Source organism: Mycteria americana, chromosome 2 (genome assembly GCF_035582795.1).
Source record: "Mycteria americana isolate JAX WOST 10 ecotype Jacksonville Zoo and Gardens chromosome 2, USCA_MyAme_1.0, whole genome shotgun sequence".
NCBI classification, from domain to species: Eukaryota; Metazoa; Chordata; class Aves; order Ciconiiformes; family Ciconiidae; genus Mycteria; species Mycteria americana.
Window position 1 is genome coordinate 131,200,830 of NC_134366.1, and position 18,090 is coordinate 131,218,919.

At 38.0% G+C, this 18,090-nt stretch overlaps 1 protein-coding gene across 5 annotated transcripts in view; it reads right to left on the reverse strand.

Moving 5' to 3' along the window:
- Positions 1–14,097: 14,097 nt before the first annotated feature.
- RB1CC1 (RB1 inducible coiled-coil 1) overlaps positions 14,098–18,090 on the reverse strand; it is an 80,261-nt gene continuing 76,268 nt past the window's right edge. For all 5 annotated transcript variants that reach the window (XM_075494662.1, XM_075494659.1, XM_075494661.1 and 2 more), the window contains 2 exons: positions 16,092–16,162; positions 14,098–15,731 (listed from right to left, as the gene is read on the reverse strand). In XM_075494662.1, the coding sequence (XP_075350777.1) occupies positions 15,654–15,731; positions 16,092–16,162 (149 nt within the window). In that variant the 3' untranslated portion in view covers positions 14,098–15,653. The remainder of the gene's footprint in view (positions 15,732–16,091; positions 16,163–18,090) is intronic.

The following is an 18,090-nucleotide window of genomic DNA, read 5'->3' on the forward strand; positions in this document are numbered from 1 at the left end:
ACAGCAAAATGCCAAGAGATTTTTAACATGACTATTTTAGTTTTCCCAACATAAATTAGCATCAGCTTTTTTATTTTTCTCTGCCCCCACCCCTTTCAATGTACTTCCCTCTTTCCTGTACTTTCCTCAAGTATCAGAGGTGCAGAATTATTTTTAAGGACACATTTGGTATAAGCCTGTGAAAAAATATTTTAAGTGAGATTAGATTTTTTTTTTTAATTGTTGAAAAACCAAACATTAAATTAGATAGAATAGATATTGAGAGCTTTAGCTTATATATGATTAAAAAATACCTTTAAATTGATATACCCTTAATAAAATCCCAGAAGGCAGCCTTTCTCATGAAGTGTATTTTTATCTTGGCACATGTATTTCATTGTAGAAGGTTGTTGGTTCCTTTTATTATTTTAAAGATGTTGGAGAAGGGCTCCAACAACATTTTTCTGACCAAGCTGGTCACTGCATGATCCTGCAACATCTCCCATGGCGTGTTTATTATCTAGGACTGCTTGAATTCTTGCAGAACACTCCATATCAGTTAATAGACTACCTTGTCCATGGCGTTGCAGATGTTAGAGAAGTCAAAGGTTCATCTCAGCAAGACACTAATAGAAACCATTCTTACTAAAGATAAGGCTTCTCATGAATAATGAAAAAAATCAAAGGCAATTTCATCAGTTGTCTTTTGGCTCATATTTCCTGTCACGGATGACTTTTTCCTAATTTAGAAAAAAATAATATTTCAAAGCAACAGCAGGTTTTTTATTAGTTTCATAACTTCATGGGAATTTCCCACTGTTGTGGCTGTGACATTCAGGAATTCAAAGTACCAAAAAAATACCTGCTTTCCTCTCAGATACCCATCTAGTTGGCACCACTTTCTCTAGCAGAAAAATCTCTACCCCTTCCTTCTGCCAGTCAAGAAACTCAGTTGTGTAAAGTTACAAATTCCTACCACAGGCAAAAAGAAAAAGAAAAAAAACCCCCAAACCTATGCCTCCTAAAAATTGGCAAAAACCATTCCAAACTCTGAATGGTTAGGACCAGTCCACTAAATTCAGTTTACAGGTGATGTTTTGCTGTTGCCTGGACTTGCAGGTCTTCCTTTACATAGCACTGCTCTGCAATCAGGAGGCATTACATTAATTTCATTTGGCATCACTGAGCCTCAGAGCAAGATTGATGCTTTCCTCCAGGAGGACAGAAGGTCTGGCATTTTTAATTCACTTTCTCATGTGTCTTGAAGTCAATTAATTCTCTATTGCCCATCTCTGAAGATATCTTCATTTTCTTATGAGATTATCTTAATCATAAACACTGTCATCAGAAAGCACCACCCTTCTCCCTGCACAAAACATGCTACCCCTGCAGGGTCAGCTGCTGGCATCCTAAAAAACCACAGGTTTTATTTTATTTTTAACCATTGTCCGTTTTGACACTTCAATATTACAGGAACTCCAGATAGGTAGGTTTCTAATATGGTTATTCTGGATTTTCCATTAAACAAATCAGAAAATGGCAAAATAACTTGGAAGTATAGATCCTAGATCTTGGATGGCTTTGGGCATCATGTTGCCCCCCCCACCCAGTGCTTTAGGATGAAGAAAATGAGCACCTAGAATCACGTATTTAAGCCTGAACTTCTCTGCAAAGCCCTGCATTTCACGCTCAAACTGTGGTTCATTACAAACATTAGACTATCAGATATCATTCATCTGAAGCCACTGAGATGTTTATCTGTAGTAGGTGTCTGTACTATGTAACATCACAGTGAAGCCTAAACAAGGATAATGGTACAAGAAATTAAGGGTAAAAGTGTAAGTATGACAAGTACCTATTTCCCCCCGCCATGTAACACAAACCAGTCAGAATAACTTTGACCTTTCCTAAGCCACCAGTTCGGGCTCTCTGGCTTGTCTCGGCCTTTATTTTTAGCATATACAGCAGAACCTTGAACATTTCTTCAGCACCTCTAGTCAAAGCAGTATGAACGTTTCTTCAGCACCTCTAGTCAAAGCGGTATTCCCCAGGGCTCTGTGTTGGGGCCAGTTCTGTTTAATATCTTTATCAATGATCTGGACGAAGGGATCGAGTGCACCCTCAGTAAGTTTGCAGAAGACACCAAGTTGGGCGGGAGTGTTGATCTGCTGGAGAGTAGGAAGGCTCTGCAGAGGGACCTGGACAGGCTGGATCGATGGGCCGAGGTCAATTGTATGAGGTTCAACAAGGCCAAGTGCTGGGTCCTGCACTTGGGTCAAAACAACCCCAGGCAACGCTACAGGCTTGGGGAAGAGGGGCTGGAAAGCTGCCTCATGGAAAAGCACCTGGGAGTGTTGGTTGACAGCCACCTGAATATGAGCCAGCAGTGTGCCCAGGTGGCCAAGAAAGCCAATGGCATCCTGGCTTGTATCAAAAAGAGTGTGGCCAGCAGGACTAGGGAAGTGATCGTGCCCCTGTACTCAGCACTGGTGAGGCCGCACCTCGAATACTGTGTTCAGTTTTGGGCCCCCCACTACAAGAGAGACATTGAGGTGCTGGAGCGTGTCCAGAGAAGGGCAACGAAGCTGGTGAAGGGTCTGGAGCAGAAGTCTGATGAGGAGCGGCTGAGGGAACTGGGGTTGTTTAGCCTGGAGAAAAGGAGGCTGAGGGGAGACCTTATCGCTCTCTACAACTACCTGAAAGGAGGTTGTAGAGAGGTGGGGGTCGGTCTCTTCTCCCAGGTAACAAGTGATAGGACAAGAGGAAATGGCCTCAAGTTGCGCCAGGGGAGGTTTAGACTGGATATTAGGAAATTTTACTTCACGGAAAGGGTTGTCAAACATTGGAACAGGCTGCCCAGAGAAGCGGTTGAGTCGCCATCCCTGGAGGTATTTAAAGGACATTAGGATGAGGTGCTTAGGGACATGGTATAGTGGTGGTTGTGGTAGTGTTAGGTTTACAGTTGGACTCTATGATCTTAAAGGTCTTTTCCAACCTATACGATTCTGTGATTCTGTGAAAAGGTCTTCTTAAATCTCTGAACTGGTCAGAGACTTTCATGTATTCTTTTAATGTATCTTTAGGTAACACATTAGGGATCGACATTCTGCCCTGGAAATACAGCCCCATGCAGGATCAGATGTCTTTCATTAACTACTTCATATATTTGCATCTTACGAACAGTGAGGATTATGGGAACCTTTTCCCATGCTAGAAAACCAGCAATACTGGGAAAACCAGGATCCATTGGAGTATTTGGTGAAGCACATGGGAACCTTCAGAAAACTTCCATAATCTTCAGCACAAACAAAAAGCACAGCTCACACTGAGCCACACTACGGCTGTGTACGTGGCTGATATTACCAGCACATAATCCTTTCACCGTTGTGGAAGCGCACATCAGCAGATGCCACTTTGCAGATGTCACTGGGTCTCCAGAGCCCCGCTGGCTTTCCTTGGGGTCGCAGCCACTGCTGGGCTCGCTCTTCCCAGCAGTCTGCACCCAGCGATCTTCCCCTGATCATCCTTTCAGCTGTGGCAAAAATAAATAAAAATTTCCTTCCCCCTTCAAAGTCGATAGCTATTCCTGTTACGAGAATATCTAATTTATGAACTTTCAGGATTATTCTAGAATCCGCATCACATTGCTAATTTCCACCTCAAGCCTGAATAACGCCATTCCACTCTGATATTTCTTACAAGTACTGAAACTTTTGCAAGCAGCTAATACCACGAATAATCGATTTTCACTTCTACCCTGAAGACAACTAAATTTTTCTTGCCTCTTCGTAGTTTTAATACCTTCCTGAAATGGAAGCAGCCATTTCCTCCTTAAAATTGCCATCAAAGAGGCACTCAAAGTGTGAAGTCTTCAGGTCAGAAGCAAACTATCAGCAGATGAGCTTCAGCTGCCCAGCACAGCACTGCTCCTGTTGTTCTTTCACAGTTCAGGACCTTTGGGTAGCAAATGATGCAATCTCCTCAAGGAAAAAATTCTATAATATTCTCCTACAGTATCAAATAATGGAGATGAAAAATCAGGAGACAAGGAAAAGAACAAGGGCTAAACATACAATGTAGAAAGTGGAAAACATGACAAATGGGAGAAAAGGAATAAGATGCAGAGCAGCTGTGGGTTGTAAGGCTTAAGGCTTAAGTCTACGTGAAACACAGACCTGGAGAAGCAACTCAACCAAGATCCTTATTTCCATCTACCAAAACACCACACAGAGAAATAAGTGGAATTATGAGTAGCCATTACTAAGAATAAGTGGAATTACAGTATAGTAAAATATTGTTACTTATCCTTAAGAAAGTATCCTCTAGTCCAATACCCAGCGAGTTACTTTATCCATTAGCCATAGATCTTCCTTCATTATTTGTTCTAAAACTCTATTATTTCTCTAAAATTTGGGTTTTTTCTTCTTCCAAAGCATAAATGTAGTCTGTATGGCCAGTCCCATGCTTCCCTTACAATTTTTATTCTTTTTTTTTTTTAAAACAGGAGATACATTCACTCACAAATCAAAATTAGAACTTAGTGGAAAAAAAGGAGAAATAGGCTACTTAAACTAATGCCTTGCAGGAAATTACTCTTTTTTGATGTCTGTCTTCAACACATGCAACTTTTAAAAGCAGGCCTAGAGGAAGTCGGTCTAATGAAAAGACTAATCTCAGATCAGACAGAAACAGGAGACGGGAATTATCAGCTTTACATTAAGCACATTCAAAACATCACACAGTCATATAGCTATTGATGCAGCAACACTGTATTGCTGCTTTCATGCTACATAACCTATATAGAAACATATGTTAGAAGCAGGGCACTAACAGCTCAGGCATACTGCCTTAGTCACAATCCTTTTCTCAAGGGTGAAACACAAGGAAGAAAGCAAGTAATTCCATTGTAGCTGTTACCATATTTATTGCCTACTTTTATAGTTCAAATAAACACACACGAGAAGTGTCTTAAAACCACAAAATACCTGTTTAACTACCCTGCATACATCGATACAGTTCAATAAAAAAGAACCTTAATTTTTTAACTCTGGTTTTAAAATAAGAAACCACCTAATTTTGTAACTTTAAAAATAGATTTAAACATTACTTATGTAAAAAAAAATTGTATGAGAATAATAGTTAGCTTTTTTCCTTTTCATTGAAGTAACCCACAGCTTTTGTGTTATAAAAAGACTCCTGGATTCCTAGGACACACTTGAAATAGTAACTTAACAAGATCCACTTTACGCCTTCAAAAATTTAATAATAGTCCTCCCCTGCATTGGAATTTCATCACATTTTTTTCACATCTAGAATGGATTAAAAATGAAAATAACTACTAAATCAACTACTTCAACTTCCACATTATGATCATATGCTTGTTTAAAAAGGAATAACTAAACATGCAGAAATGGAAGTGCTACTATTGCTCTGTCATTTATCTAACAACTGTGTTCATAGACTTAACAAAAATATTCCCTCGGAAAGAACCCAAAGAAGGTTATGCAACAGTGACAGACATTGTCCTGCAGAAACTATTCATCTATTGTAAGAAGCTAAAAATGTGGAGATTGTACTTTCTGGAGGTGTATTAAGTATATATAAATGCCACAACCGCAAGTGGTTTGAACTCTGAATATTTGTGATTGGGAAGAGTTGGAGCTGGCAGGGTAATGGACTGAATTTTTGGGGGAGTTTGCAAATGACTACCGCTTGCAGCGTCACACTTTGTAGAAAAGGGGGTAAGCTTCAAACAGTGTCCTGTGTTTAGTTTCTTTGAGAACAACATGTGCAGAACTGCTTCACCACTGATCCTGCAGAGTGCTCTTAGCACTCAGCTGAAACGTTAAACTTTAACAGCTTCAGAAATGACTTTTTGTTCTGCTGGCCAAGGAGCTAAAACCTGGGCTAAAATGGTCTGGACCGTCTGGGTACCTGTTCCCAGGACTTATGCCCAGAGGAATCACAGGAAGCTTCTGGCAGGGCTTCTTCAACACCCCCACTGTCCTCCTCTTCTTCACACCTACTTCCAGGGGTCAATGCAGCCGCAGCAGCCTGGCTCCATGCAAGGAAAGGCACGAGGCAAACCAACATCCTAAAGACCCTGCATCATGAGCATGGCCACAGGCCAACAACAGTCAGACCTGTGCTCTCAGCATGGTCTACTGCTCCCTGGCACATATTCAAACATCCAGTCCCTCCTTTGCTCCTTTAAACTGGCTCCATTGCCTTCACCAAGAGAGTGAAGGGCTCGTAATACAGAAACTAACTGAACTCCTGAACCCACAAAGCAGGATTATGCAAGCAGGTTGAGTGTTAAAGCATCATATGGGAAAGAGCATTTCATTAGAAAGAAATATTTAATTCACCACAACACTAACGCAAGCAATGGGATAATAATTACAGTATGAAGCAGGCAACCTCAACATCCGACTAACAACCTGCTGTGAAAACACATCAAACAAGTCACCCGGGCAGCAGAACTGGCCATAAACAGCGGGTGCGTCGCTCCCCTGGAATGTGCACGAGGTGCCATTGACGAAGAAAGCTAAAACGCTATAAAACCAGTCCAGAGCAGCAGGAGAGCCGAGACCATTATGCTGGGGCTTTCCGTTACAACTGTTACAACCCAGCACAAAGCCAATACGCCCGGTCTACAGCAAAGCAGTGCTGCCATTAATTTCCCACCTGTAAATTCAGCAAGAGGATCACAAGTATAAACAGTGCACGCAGGGAGGCTGACACCATGTTTACTGAAGACAAGAAGGTATGGGCATGAAGGAAAATAGCATCCAGCCTGTAGCAAAGTGATTCAGCTTCTGCAGAAATCCCCCATGGAAAAAATAAAAATCCCACCAACCCAGGGAAATAATTAAACAAGTTAAATAACAAATATGGAGCAACTGAAAACATGAAGAGCAGGTGAAGAGTATTTAGGGAAGATGGTGTAAATTCTGTGACAAGTAGAAAGCAAAAGGATTGCCATTTCTTCCCCACTTTTCCTTTTTTGTACCAGCATTAAGTTTCTCCCCACTGGTCATTAAGTGGTACCCCTCAGCACATGTGGGTACGAGCTCTCAGCCAAGGCTCTCTGTTCTTTAGGCTGTAAAAATGCATTTAGTTTTAAAGGTTTCCAACTCATTTCTCAGTACCGGTGAAGATAGTAACCATAAACTCTTAAGAATACTATTCTCACGCTGCTCAACATGTAAAGTTCAGCAAAAGAGAATTGTAGCCATTAGCACAACATAGCAGATTTGTAATTTTTCTCATCTCATCTTTTAAAACTGGTTTCCAAGAACATCTACTGGGCGATGATTGAACAGCCTCATCATTAGACTTCCTTCTTATTTAAAAGATTATCTTATGCTTAAAAGTACAAGACATACTTTACAGATTTATTTTCCTTACAATAAAAATAATACTTATTAGTATAATTTTGGTTCTCTTTATCCATTTTGAGGATGCTTGAACAAAATTTTCTGTAAAGCTAGGAAAAAAAAAATCAAATTATGCATTGAACTCCTGAATAGGTTTACAATTTCATCTTCTATAGCTGTCACAGGAAGCAAGCAGAGATGCATTCATTTGAATAATTACCATATAGACAACACCATCTTTAAAATGTTGATTATTGCCTCAAAATTTGATTGCCAGTGAAATTACAGCAGAATTACCTAAGCTAGTCTGAGATTCAGTGACACCAAGATGTTTCTGCAGAATAAAAACTGCTATGTAGCCTGTTGTTTAAAACAAAAGATGTAAGACAGGTGTTGATTTCAGTTGTCCGAGAAACACAAAACCAATAAATGTCATTGTCTGACAGGCAAAGGAGCACAACATTACAAAAATAAGTTGATAGAAAAGTTTAAAACCTGAACACTTTGTTTAATGGATACAGAAAATAAAGTCATTTTAACCTCTTTTCCTTCTCATAATTTCTTAATATATCTGTTAAAATATTTGGTTATAAAAATGCTTTGTAGGTAGGAGAGAGATTGGTGCCACTGATGGCTACTAAACAGCTGTTCCATTGCATAGAAAGTGTTGCAGTTTTGATGCTTAATTCTTGTAATTAAGGAAAAAAATGAACTGTGAGACCCCTTGGAGAAAGCTATTTGATCAATGGCCTGGAAGTCAGACAGCAAGGCGTCTTCCCTTAACAGCAGATGACTCCCTTCATGCCAGATTACATGGTGGCATATCTACTCATGAGAAGTTTCCTAAGCGTCAGATGTACTTCTATGGGACATTTCAAGTTCCTAAGAGTCAGGATTTTCCAAAAAAGAACTCTCTATTAAAAACTTACCAACCAGCTCCAGCACCAGGGCATTAAAAGCTCATGCACTATTCTTTGTCACCGGTGGATAGGTTAAACTACGTACGTGCAATGGAAAATGTGATTCAGCTCCACAATGAGACAAATGCATTTATTTCATTCAACCACACAGGGGTATACAGAATGGACTTGAGTTGTCAACAGTAAGTCCCTCCCCCCAAACTCACTGAAGAGCTGGAAAGAGTAAAGTGAGACTAAAAAGACAGAGATTATCATAGACAGTCAAAAAGGACCTTATAAAAATCATGGCTCATCCTAAATTTCCTATGGAGTATTGGGACATAAGTTTAACAAAATTTCTCAAGATGATTGCTAAGGAACTATATCCACAGAAAGAATGAAAGTTCAAGATTACACTTGTAGATTAGGAAAGAAAGAAGTAATTTGACAGATGGAGAAGCACTAGGAATGATTTTTCCTATTTTCAGGTAAGCACATTATGGAAGTCTAATATAAAGCAGAAAAATGCACAATATCCCAGCAGATAGAAATGGAAACCTACAAGACCCAGCTGAAAATAGACTCCAGCTCTTGAGTCAACCATTGTAAAAATGAATTTTCTATTGTGTGTATTAGGTGTCCCTTAAAGATATAGTCTGAAAGGGGTATGTGATTTGATACACACCACAGTACAACTGCATACCTTGTATTATACAGGAAACTGGCTTACAGAGTAAGAACTGACCCACGCAGACTACCAACATTCAGTTTCCAGAGGTACCTAAGAGGAGAATCGGAAGCGTCAAACGGGGCATAGATGTAAGGCTGTAGCTTTTAATTCTGGCGCTATGTGCCTTTGCACACATTGTTTTACTTTGTAATAGAAGTTTCTTTGTTACCTAATGGAGAAAGCACAAATTGTGAGAGCACAGTATTTGAAGCTATGAACTGCTATCCTCTGAAACAGCAGTCCAAGTATCTCAGATTGGTCACCTTGGTTTTCAGGTATCAAAAACAAGTGGATAATCTGGAGACACTCACGTCTTACCTAAGAGGCACATAGCAAGCATTCTGCTCAGAAATTGTCATCATAAAAAGGACAAGATTGTAATCACATGTTCAAGGCAAGCTTTTAATGTATAACTGTGTGAACAGATGTGGAAGAGACAAGAAGAGCAGGAAAAGTGCACCTAATTAGCTAAATGAAAAGTGCATCCTCATGCATATGAAAGCAAAGTTTGACAAGCAGTCGTAAGCTGACATTTCCTTAATTCTTCAGTGCTTAAAAACTTAATCATTGCAAAAATTGAAGCATATGCCATCACAGTATATACACACAATGCAATCATACATAGGTTCAAAAGATCTGGTATTCTGGACTAGCCACAAATCAAGCACAACATTATATATGTACTTACACTTTACTGTTAATTTGGAAATTTTTTGCAAACTCTACAGTGTATTGTTGGAAGGTCAAAAGAAGCATATTTAACTGCATGCATCATATCTCTGGCAAATTATTTGTGCTTACAAAAGTTCACATATACGTAAGAACTACAAACATAAGGATTACAAATATGATGAGTATTACAAGGTCTAAAATTAAAAGAGGGAATTTTACTGCTTAGCTGTTTTGTTGATCAAATAAAGGTACAATCTCTGAAAAATTATTTCAGTCCAATTCAAGAAAGCTTAGTATATACCAAGAAAGGTTATTTCCAGCTTACAGCCCTTTTAAAAGCAGACAGTTGATTTTAGGTAGTTGGTTTCAATTGAAACTAAATACCTTTTTTCTGTGTATAGAGTAGTTACACAAAATAAAGCTCTCTTCTGAAGTTTAAAAAATGATCAGTTTTCTACATTATCAGGAACGTCTTTGCTAAGTTCAGCATTCATCATAAGCTTTTTCTACTATTTCAACCATTGCGCTAAAAATACACCCCACCATTCACAAGGGACATGGTAGTCAATTAATGCTGACCAGCACCCTCTGAGAGGCATAGCTCAGCAGTCTCCCAGTTACAACTGCAATTACATTAGACGTTAAGTGGTAATATTCCAATTGCTTAAATTAATACAGGCTCAGAGATGCAAAGGTACTTAAAACTGACTGCTTCTCCTTAAGTAGCCAGGATCTTTAGGCTATTCTATTTTTAGTTTCTTGATATTTTTCCTACAATGACTATAGAATGGGTAAGCTTATAAATGTTAAACTCTCAAAAAACAGAAACACTTTGGTTATACAAATACACAGGTCCTAGTCCTGTAGCTAATCTTCACAAAAAAAAAAACTGAGGCATTACTTAGTTTCTGAATTTTTCTGGACCTCTAATACTCCCAGCACATGTAAACAGGACCAGAACATGGCAGCTTTGGCTGCAAGTATTGGCATTTGTTAAAGGTACGTACACAAGCATGCATACGTGTGTTTAGAATAAGTAGATCTCATGTAGAGATCTGGGGCAGAAACAGGATTTATTAATCTACATGAGTGTGATGACAAAGCTTCTCCATTAACACCCTTTGGCAAAGTGTACAAATTCTTGGTTAGGAGACAAGATTACTAGCAACGCTCCTCCCACCACAGAAAAATCTGCTCCTTACTCAGTAATTTTGCCTAGAAAGCAAAACAGACAGTGAAAACTACTTCTTAAGTCCCAAGACAAATAGGTAAAAGGCAAATTTAAGTCCAACCAGGAAAAGTTAGGGAAAGAAAAGCAAGGCTGCCACCCATAATGAGCATCATAGAATTGAGTCAAAAATATGGAGCAACTATTCAGCAATGCAGTGATATACCATAAATTCATGGCCTGAAACATTCTATTAGAAGTCTGAAATTGAATTAATATACAGAACAAAAATTTGGTGTGTTTGCTGGGAGCAGCCATAGAAATAACAATTTGGCGGCTGTCACACTTCTTGCATTTAAAATAAAAAAAAAAAACATTTTCTAGTGAAAGCATGTTAAAAGCTAGCATTTACCTAAGATAATGAATTTTGAGGCGAAAAATTACTCAAATTATACCATCAGTTTCAACCCAGGCTTCAAAACAAAGGACTAAGTTGAATGTTTGCCAGATTAGTCGTAAACTCAAGACCTTTAGTGAAAAAGTCGCAGCAAATTCAGCCTGAGCAGGGGGTTGGACAAGATGACCTTGGGAGGTCCCTTCCAACCTCAACCGTTCTGCGAGTCTGACACTACTTGTGTGTCAACACTGAGCTCAGTTCTTTGCCAGTATTTGGACTCTGGGAACTAGATTTTCCCATGCTCCCCAGTATTATATGTGGATGTTGTTGATACGAGCAAGTGTTAATACAGTGAGTACTAAAGGAAGTAACTGTTTATCCTTTATCATTTATCATCACTGCTTTAGGACTGCAGCATGGCTTGTAAAGTGATCTAAAGACATCAGTGACCTCAAAATGCAGCACTGAGATAGTTCACTGAAGTTTAATAGGTAAATGTAGCTTGGAAAAACAATAGACTTCTTGTATGGTGAATGCTCCATTTCTAGAATTATCAATCTGGCACTAAGAAGTAATGCCCCGCATTACAATTTATTAATGAAAAATTTATAGGAACGAAAAAGCACTACAAAGTACTATTCAATTTTTGCTCCATTTACAGCCAATCTCACTTCTAGCTAAAACTCCACAAAACAAGAAAAGATGCAATATTAGGTCATGGAGAAAACTTGCGCTGCAAAAAAGGCACAGAATAATTTTGCAGAGCAGAGCGCAGACCTTCCAGTCCTGCTATGCAACACATATAACGACAATTATATTTAGGGAAAGTGTATCCTCAAGTGTAAACTGGTCGTACTCATAGACCATCTTAAGATTCAAATGAACCACAGCTGAATTCTGAACAGCACAAGCTCCTGACTCGAGACCTACTACAGAGCAGTGCAAAAAGCCATGTGCTTCCCAGAGTGTTCAAATGGATATAGGCTTCCAAGAACAATGAAAAAAAAAAGTTCCCTTAACTGATCACATCCTTTTTGTGTTGAGTCTGCAGGGTAACATTTGCTTTCAATCAACTTTCTCTACCATTCATGTTCCTTTTTGCACTTAAAAAAAAAATATAGTTGCCTTTGTCTAAAGCCAGACTTATGGAATAAACATATATTAGCAGTAGCACAAGAGGCTTTTTTAGTAATCAGTAAGCTTCCAACATGCAGCTGCACAAAAGAATTAGAGAAGTCTCAGATCATCGAATTTATCCTCCAACTTCCCCCCATCCCCTCCGAATATGCTCCTCATCCAAATCATATAGCTATATACAAAGTTTTGTTATGCAGCAAGATGAAACACATAGGTGGAGCATAACAAGCATAGTTTCAAGAACTAGTAAGGCTGTGACGTACAAAAAAAATATGTAAACTACGTTTTTTTCAATGACTGTTCAGAATCATTACTGAATGTTAGGAGTTTGTTTGACAGAATTTCCATTTTGAATATACATAAAGATTATAAAATGAAACACATGACAAATATTCCTAAAAACCAAAGCCATTGCTGGTTAGTTATATTTTAAAAATATGATGTCATGTAACAATAACAGATACATCCTGGTATTCTTTTAAGTGGCAGATATCAGCAGAGAAGGACTTTTTCTTCCCTCACAGTTTGCATTACAGTACTTCATTTTAATCAATTTATTTAGGTACTTCACAAGTTCACTTTCATATATTGCTCATGTGTTTCTGAGTTATATAAACGTCAGTCATGCCTTTGGCTATCTTAAGCTAGAAATCAAGCCAACTTTCATAGCATCATAAATCATCACTGCTACTGTCCACATATAAGTTTAAATATATATATATTTAATCTGGGCAACAATAAACAGACTAGAAAGCTCAGATTTTTTACAGACAAAGATGAAATAACTTCAGGTTTTTTTTCTTTTAATTCGCAGCATGGAGGTGTTACTCACCTCACTTCTGCGCTCAAGACACCATCTCAGCGCCTGCAATGAACTTCATGATATGTCATCCACACAGAGTAGCAAGACACACAGGCCTTAGTGCTTAATGAGAGTATTACAAAAACACTTTAATTTTTGCATGCCCAAAAATGAGTGCTGCTTGTAGCTGCACAGTCCTGTAGGGCCATCATCAAATTCACAGCTTTATCCAACTTGGAAGAACTTGACAAACACATCCTCTCCTCCATGGAGAAAATTCTGTGCGACCTTTTACTTATCTTTGATGCGGACTATTCAATAACAGAAGAGTGGGATCTTACGTTGTAGTGTTGGATTGCACATTGCTACGCAGATCCATTGCTGCTACTCAAGGAGTAACTGTTCTCCCAGAAATGCAAGGACTCTGTGCCTCTTAGCTAGGCCTGGTGGCTTCTGGGTGACGATTAGTCCCTAAAGTACAAATAATATTCAGAGCAGTAGGGAGATTATCTGAGGCTGGGAAAGTTTTGTCAGTGGGGTAAAAGATACAGAGGCTTCTAAACACTTGGCATATTAGAAGGAATGAATCATGCTATGCACGCACCTTCTTAAACCAACTGTGACTCAGTTGACTAAAGGAACAAGAAAGCATCCAAATTGCAGACAGAACTAATTCCCATTTAGTTGAAGGTCAAAAATTCAGTGATTAAAAAAATAATTGCATCATGATTTTTTTTGCTTTAATCCTGTTCTGTAGATCTATGTTATTTACATATGTGACACTGGGCAGTACTCAAATATGGTAATACTGTTCTTGAAGAAGGAGGAACTTTTTTTGCTAAGCAATTTTAAAAAAGTCAGTACATCAACTAGCAAATTTAAGTCAGATAAGAATGCAACTTGACGAAATGACATTCTGTTTTCCAGAGATCAATTGTCTTAGATTTATTTCATCAAAGGTGTGATACAACTGCAAGCCCATGCATTTCATAAAAATCTGAACTTAAAATTGTTCAACAAAATTTTAAATAAAGCATATACAGAAGTTTCTTGGTATTCAAGTGGACTGGTTAGTCTGGAGGAATAGTATTTGCAACATATGGGCAGAAGCATTGACATTTTCATGTGACTGTTTCTTTATCTCTCTTCCTCCGCCACTCCACACCTTCTGAAGATAAATTACAGTTGAATAACTCTGTGGATTAAGTCCTAGATATAAGGTCAAAATTTAATCCAGAATTTTTCACTTTCCATTGGCTACACATTTATAGTACATCCTTTATACTGTTATCAAAAAAATAAAATAAATTAACTACATTTAAAAAATGTAGCCAGTATAACTATTTTGAAAAATTTCATTTATAAGTTTGATTTGCTGACAAAATTTATTTCTGTCTACTTAAATTCTTTTTTATCAATACAAGGTAATCCTTGTAATTCCTGAATGTTGTTGAATATTAATGCCTCTTGTAGAAAATTTAGGTATTTCTATGTAATGAAACTGCTGGAGGAATCAGAGAGAAGCTGCAACAGATTAACATGAAACAAATATTATAGATAGTATTTAAAAGGCACACAAGTACTTCAAACACATACAGTTTCAAATCTTTATTGTTTTAAAATTCTACATGTCTTTTACAATTACAATAATTTGTTACTTAAATGACTCTTGTATGGTTAATGTACAATGAGTTTTTTCCTGAAACTCAACCATGAAATACAATTTCATCAATATGATTTTTCTAAATAGATTAATACAAGATTTCTGTTTTGTTGGGAAGAACAAGTGCTTCACTTTTACCAAACAGCACAGGTATCTTCCCTCCAGAATCTGTGTGATCAATCCATCGAAAGTGCTTTTGAAGATTGCAGATCTAACTGTCACTGATTTTCAAAATCAGTCTATCAAATTACAAGGTTTTTTTAACATTAAAGAGCATTTTCATGTAATGAAACAAGTTGCAGTAGTTATTTTTATTCATCTACTGAGGCAAACTCATGTTGAAGAAAAATTATATGATTATCTGCATGCAATGAACACTCCTCTTTAAATAGTTGATGAATTTTACACATATAAAGAATCTGTTAAAGAGTGCAAGTACTTTGATAATGATTTCACAAAAGGACGTATGCTGGTAATAATGGTAACTAACATTTAACATCTAAATACAAGCTAATGTATATTTAACAGGCAATTAACATGGCTAACAAACCATGTTTCATGTGGTTGCCCTTTGAGAAAATGAACTCATTTGGTCCACACTCCTAAAGTTATCTGGGTAAAAAAACTGGAACAATTAGGGCCAGAGTTTTTGATGAAATTCTTGTTTCTAAAACGTGACCTGTTAAAAAGTAAAAGCAGTACATCAATGACGTATCTTGTCACACAACCTCAGTATAAAAAGATGGCCTGCTATTTGGAGCGATGAACAAGCACTGAAGGACAAGTCAAAAAAGAATGGAGACAGAATGAACTAAAATTTTGTTGTGTTATACTTTCTTGTTCCATGGTACTGCTTTCACTCTGTAGAATTTTGTACCCAAAGGAACTTTAAATCTGTTTTGTGCCTACAAAAAACAAACAAACAAAAAATCAAATTACATTAGAAATGTGGGATTATTCCTCTAATTTTTATATTTTTAAGCAGAAACTGATTCCCACCTCTCAGCATTTACAAGACCCTTTCAAGTCTGGCAAGGTTCTGGGCAGTATAGACACAACTACCCAAGCCACTGCTCACTTACTCTTTTTTCTAGTTCCCCTTCTCTTGCTATTCACTGACTAAAACACAGAGCAGGAATGGCAGAACCCAGGACAATTTTCATCTCACTTATGTAGAGAGTACTTTTCACAATTGTTACAAACATTAAATCTGATTTTCTTCTCTATTAATTTTAACAGTTGATTTTCCATTCCTATTTCCTTACCTTTTTTGCCTGGCAATATTCCTTTTCCATCACTTTTCCTAGCACCCAAGGCCTCCTAGATGCACCTGAAGCTAAAGAGACAACGTATTTATTATTTTGGATAATCAACTACAGGTAACAGGATATTACATTCAATATGGTTAAAGATTATTTGCTAAAGTTATTTCATTGAAAGCAGAAATTCTTCAAAAAACCTTTTTTAAATAAATTAACAGAAATTAAATAAGTTCAGATGTCAAGACAGGTCACTGGCATTTTCAAACAAAAAAAGATTTTGCAGTTTAAATTTTGTTTTAAAAGTTAACATTAGAGAAGACAAATGCAAATCAAAACTGAAATTCATTTAATGATTCAAAATTATTCTAGTCAACTCATCTCAACCTTTTGGTCTGATTTAAGGTAAGAATTTCTTGAAGTATTTCAAAGGATAGGAAGTCTTCTGTACTCAGCTATTATTATTGCCCTTACTGAAACATTTTATTATTTTTCTGTATTACTGATGGAAATTAGTTACCCCTAAATAATAATTTTAAAGCCCTGCAAGTCTGTTAGTTTGGCTGCAGTCTTTGAGAGTACCCAATACTGTTCAGAAAGGAGAAAAGTGAAAAACCTCAATAATAAACTGACAGGTCAAAAGGGCAACAAAGTGGGCATAAATACACATCCAACTTGTATCCTTTTCTGTAACAGTAAGGAAATGCATATTTGCCTTGTATTCCAAGAAATTATATCCATTTTACTTGCTCTCCTATTTCTATCACTAATCATGGCATGAAGAAAACATCAAAACAGACGGAAGGAACAGCTCACATGCTCTGCATAATACTAAAATCAATGCTTTTCTAAGCATGACTATTTATGAGATACTGTATCTAGTAACTAGAACATGAGTCACTCAAGAATCAGAGTTTGAAATTTTAATCTTACCCCTCAGGATTGTGCTGGTTTTGGCTGGGACAGAGTTAATTTTCCTCACAGTAGCTAGTATGGGGCTATGTTTTGGATTTGTGCTGGAAACAGTGTTGATAACACAGGGATGTTTTAGTCACTGCTGAGCAGTGCTTACACAGAGTCAAGGCCCTTGCTGCTTCTCACCCCACCCCACCAGCGAGTAGGCTGGGGGTGCACAAGAAGCTGGGAGGGGACACGGCTGGGACAGCTGACCCCAACTGACCAAAGGGCTATGCCATACCATATGCCATCATGTTCAGCATACAAAGCTGGGGGAAGAAGAAGGAAGGGGGGACGTTTGGAGTGATGGCGTTTGTCTTCCCAACTAACTGTTACATGTGATGGAGCCCTGCTTTCCTGGAGATGGCTGAACACCTGCCTGCCCACAGGAAGTAGTGAATTAATTCCTTGTTTTGGTTTGCTTGCCTGCATAGCTTTTGCTTCACCTATTAAACTGTCTTCACCTATTAAACTGTCTTTATCTCAACCCACGAGTTTTCTCACTTTTACCTTTCCAATTCTCTCCCCATCCCACCAGGGGGACACTGAGTGAGCAGCTGTGTGGGCCTTAGTCCTGTCTAGGGTTAAACCATGACAAGGATTAGTTTGCCTATTGATAAGAGAGCAGATTCTGTTCTACTCCACACTCCTACAAATCAGTGCAAAGTATTCATATCTGGCCTGAATGCTCTACAACTAATCTTAAGGTTTTTTGAATTTGCTTGGCTGACAGACTTCATTGATCTAACAAAGATAGTGAGAAAGATGCAGGGTTTTTTTCCTTACATTTGCAAATGAAAACTTCTGTATGCTGAAGATAAGGGACAACTCAGAAACCATGCAGTCCTCAAGCAATTTCAGTGTTGTCACAGCATTCTAAGTGCTCTTAACGTAGGTAGAGACAACCTACAACAGCCTAATTCCCTGACACTTAATCCTGTAGGTGGATCTACACAGGATTAACTTGATATGTGCATGTTGGTACAAAAGGTCAGATTTAGATGCAACGTTTTGGCAGCCCTTAAAACAATAATTTGCAGCACCTAGG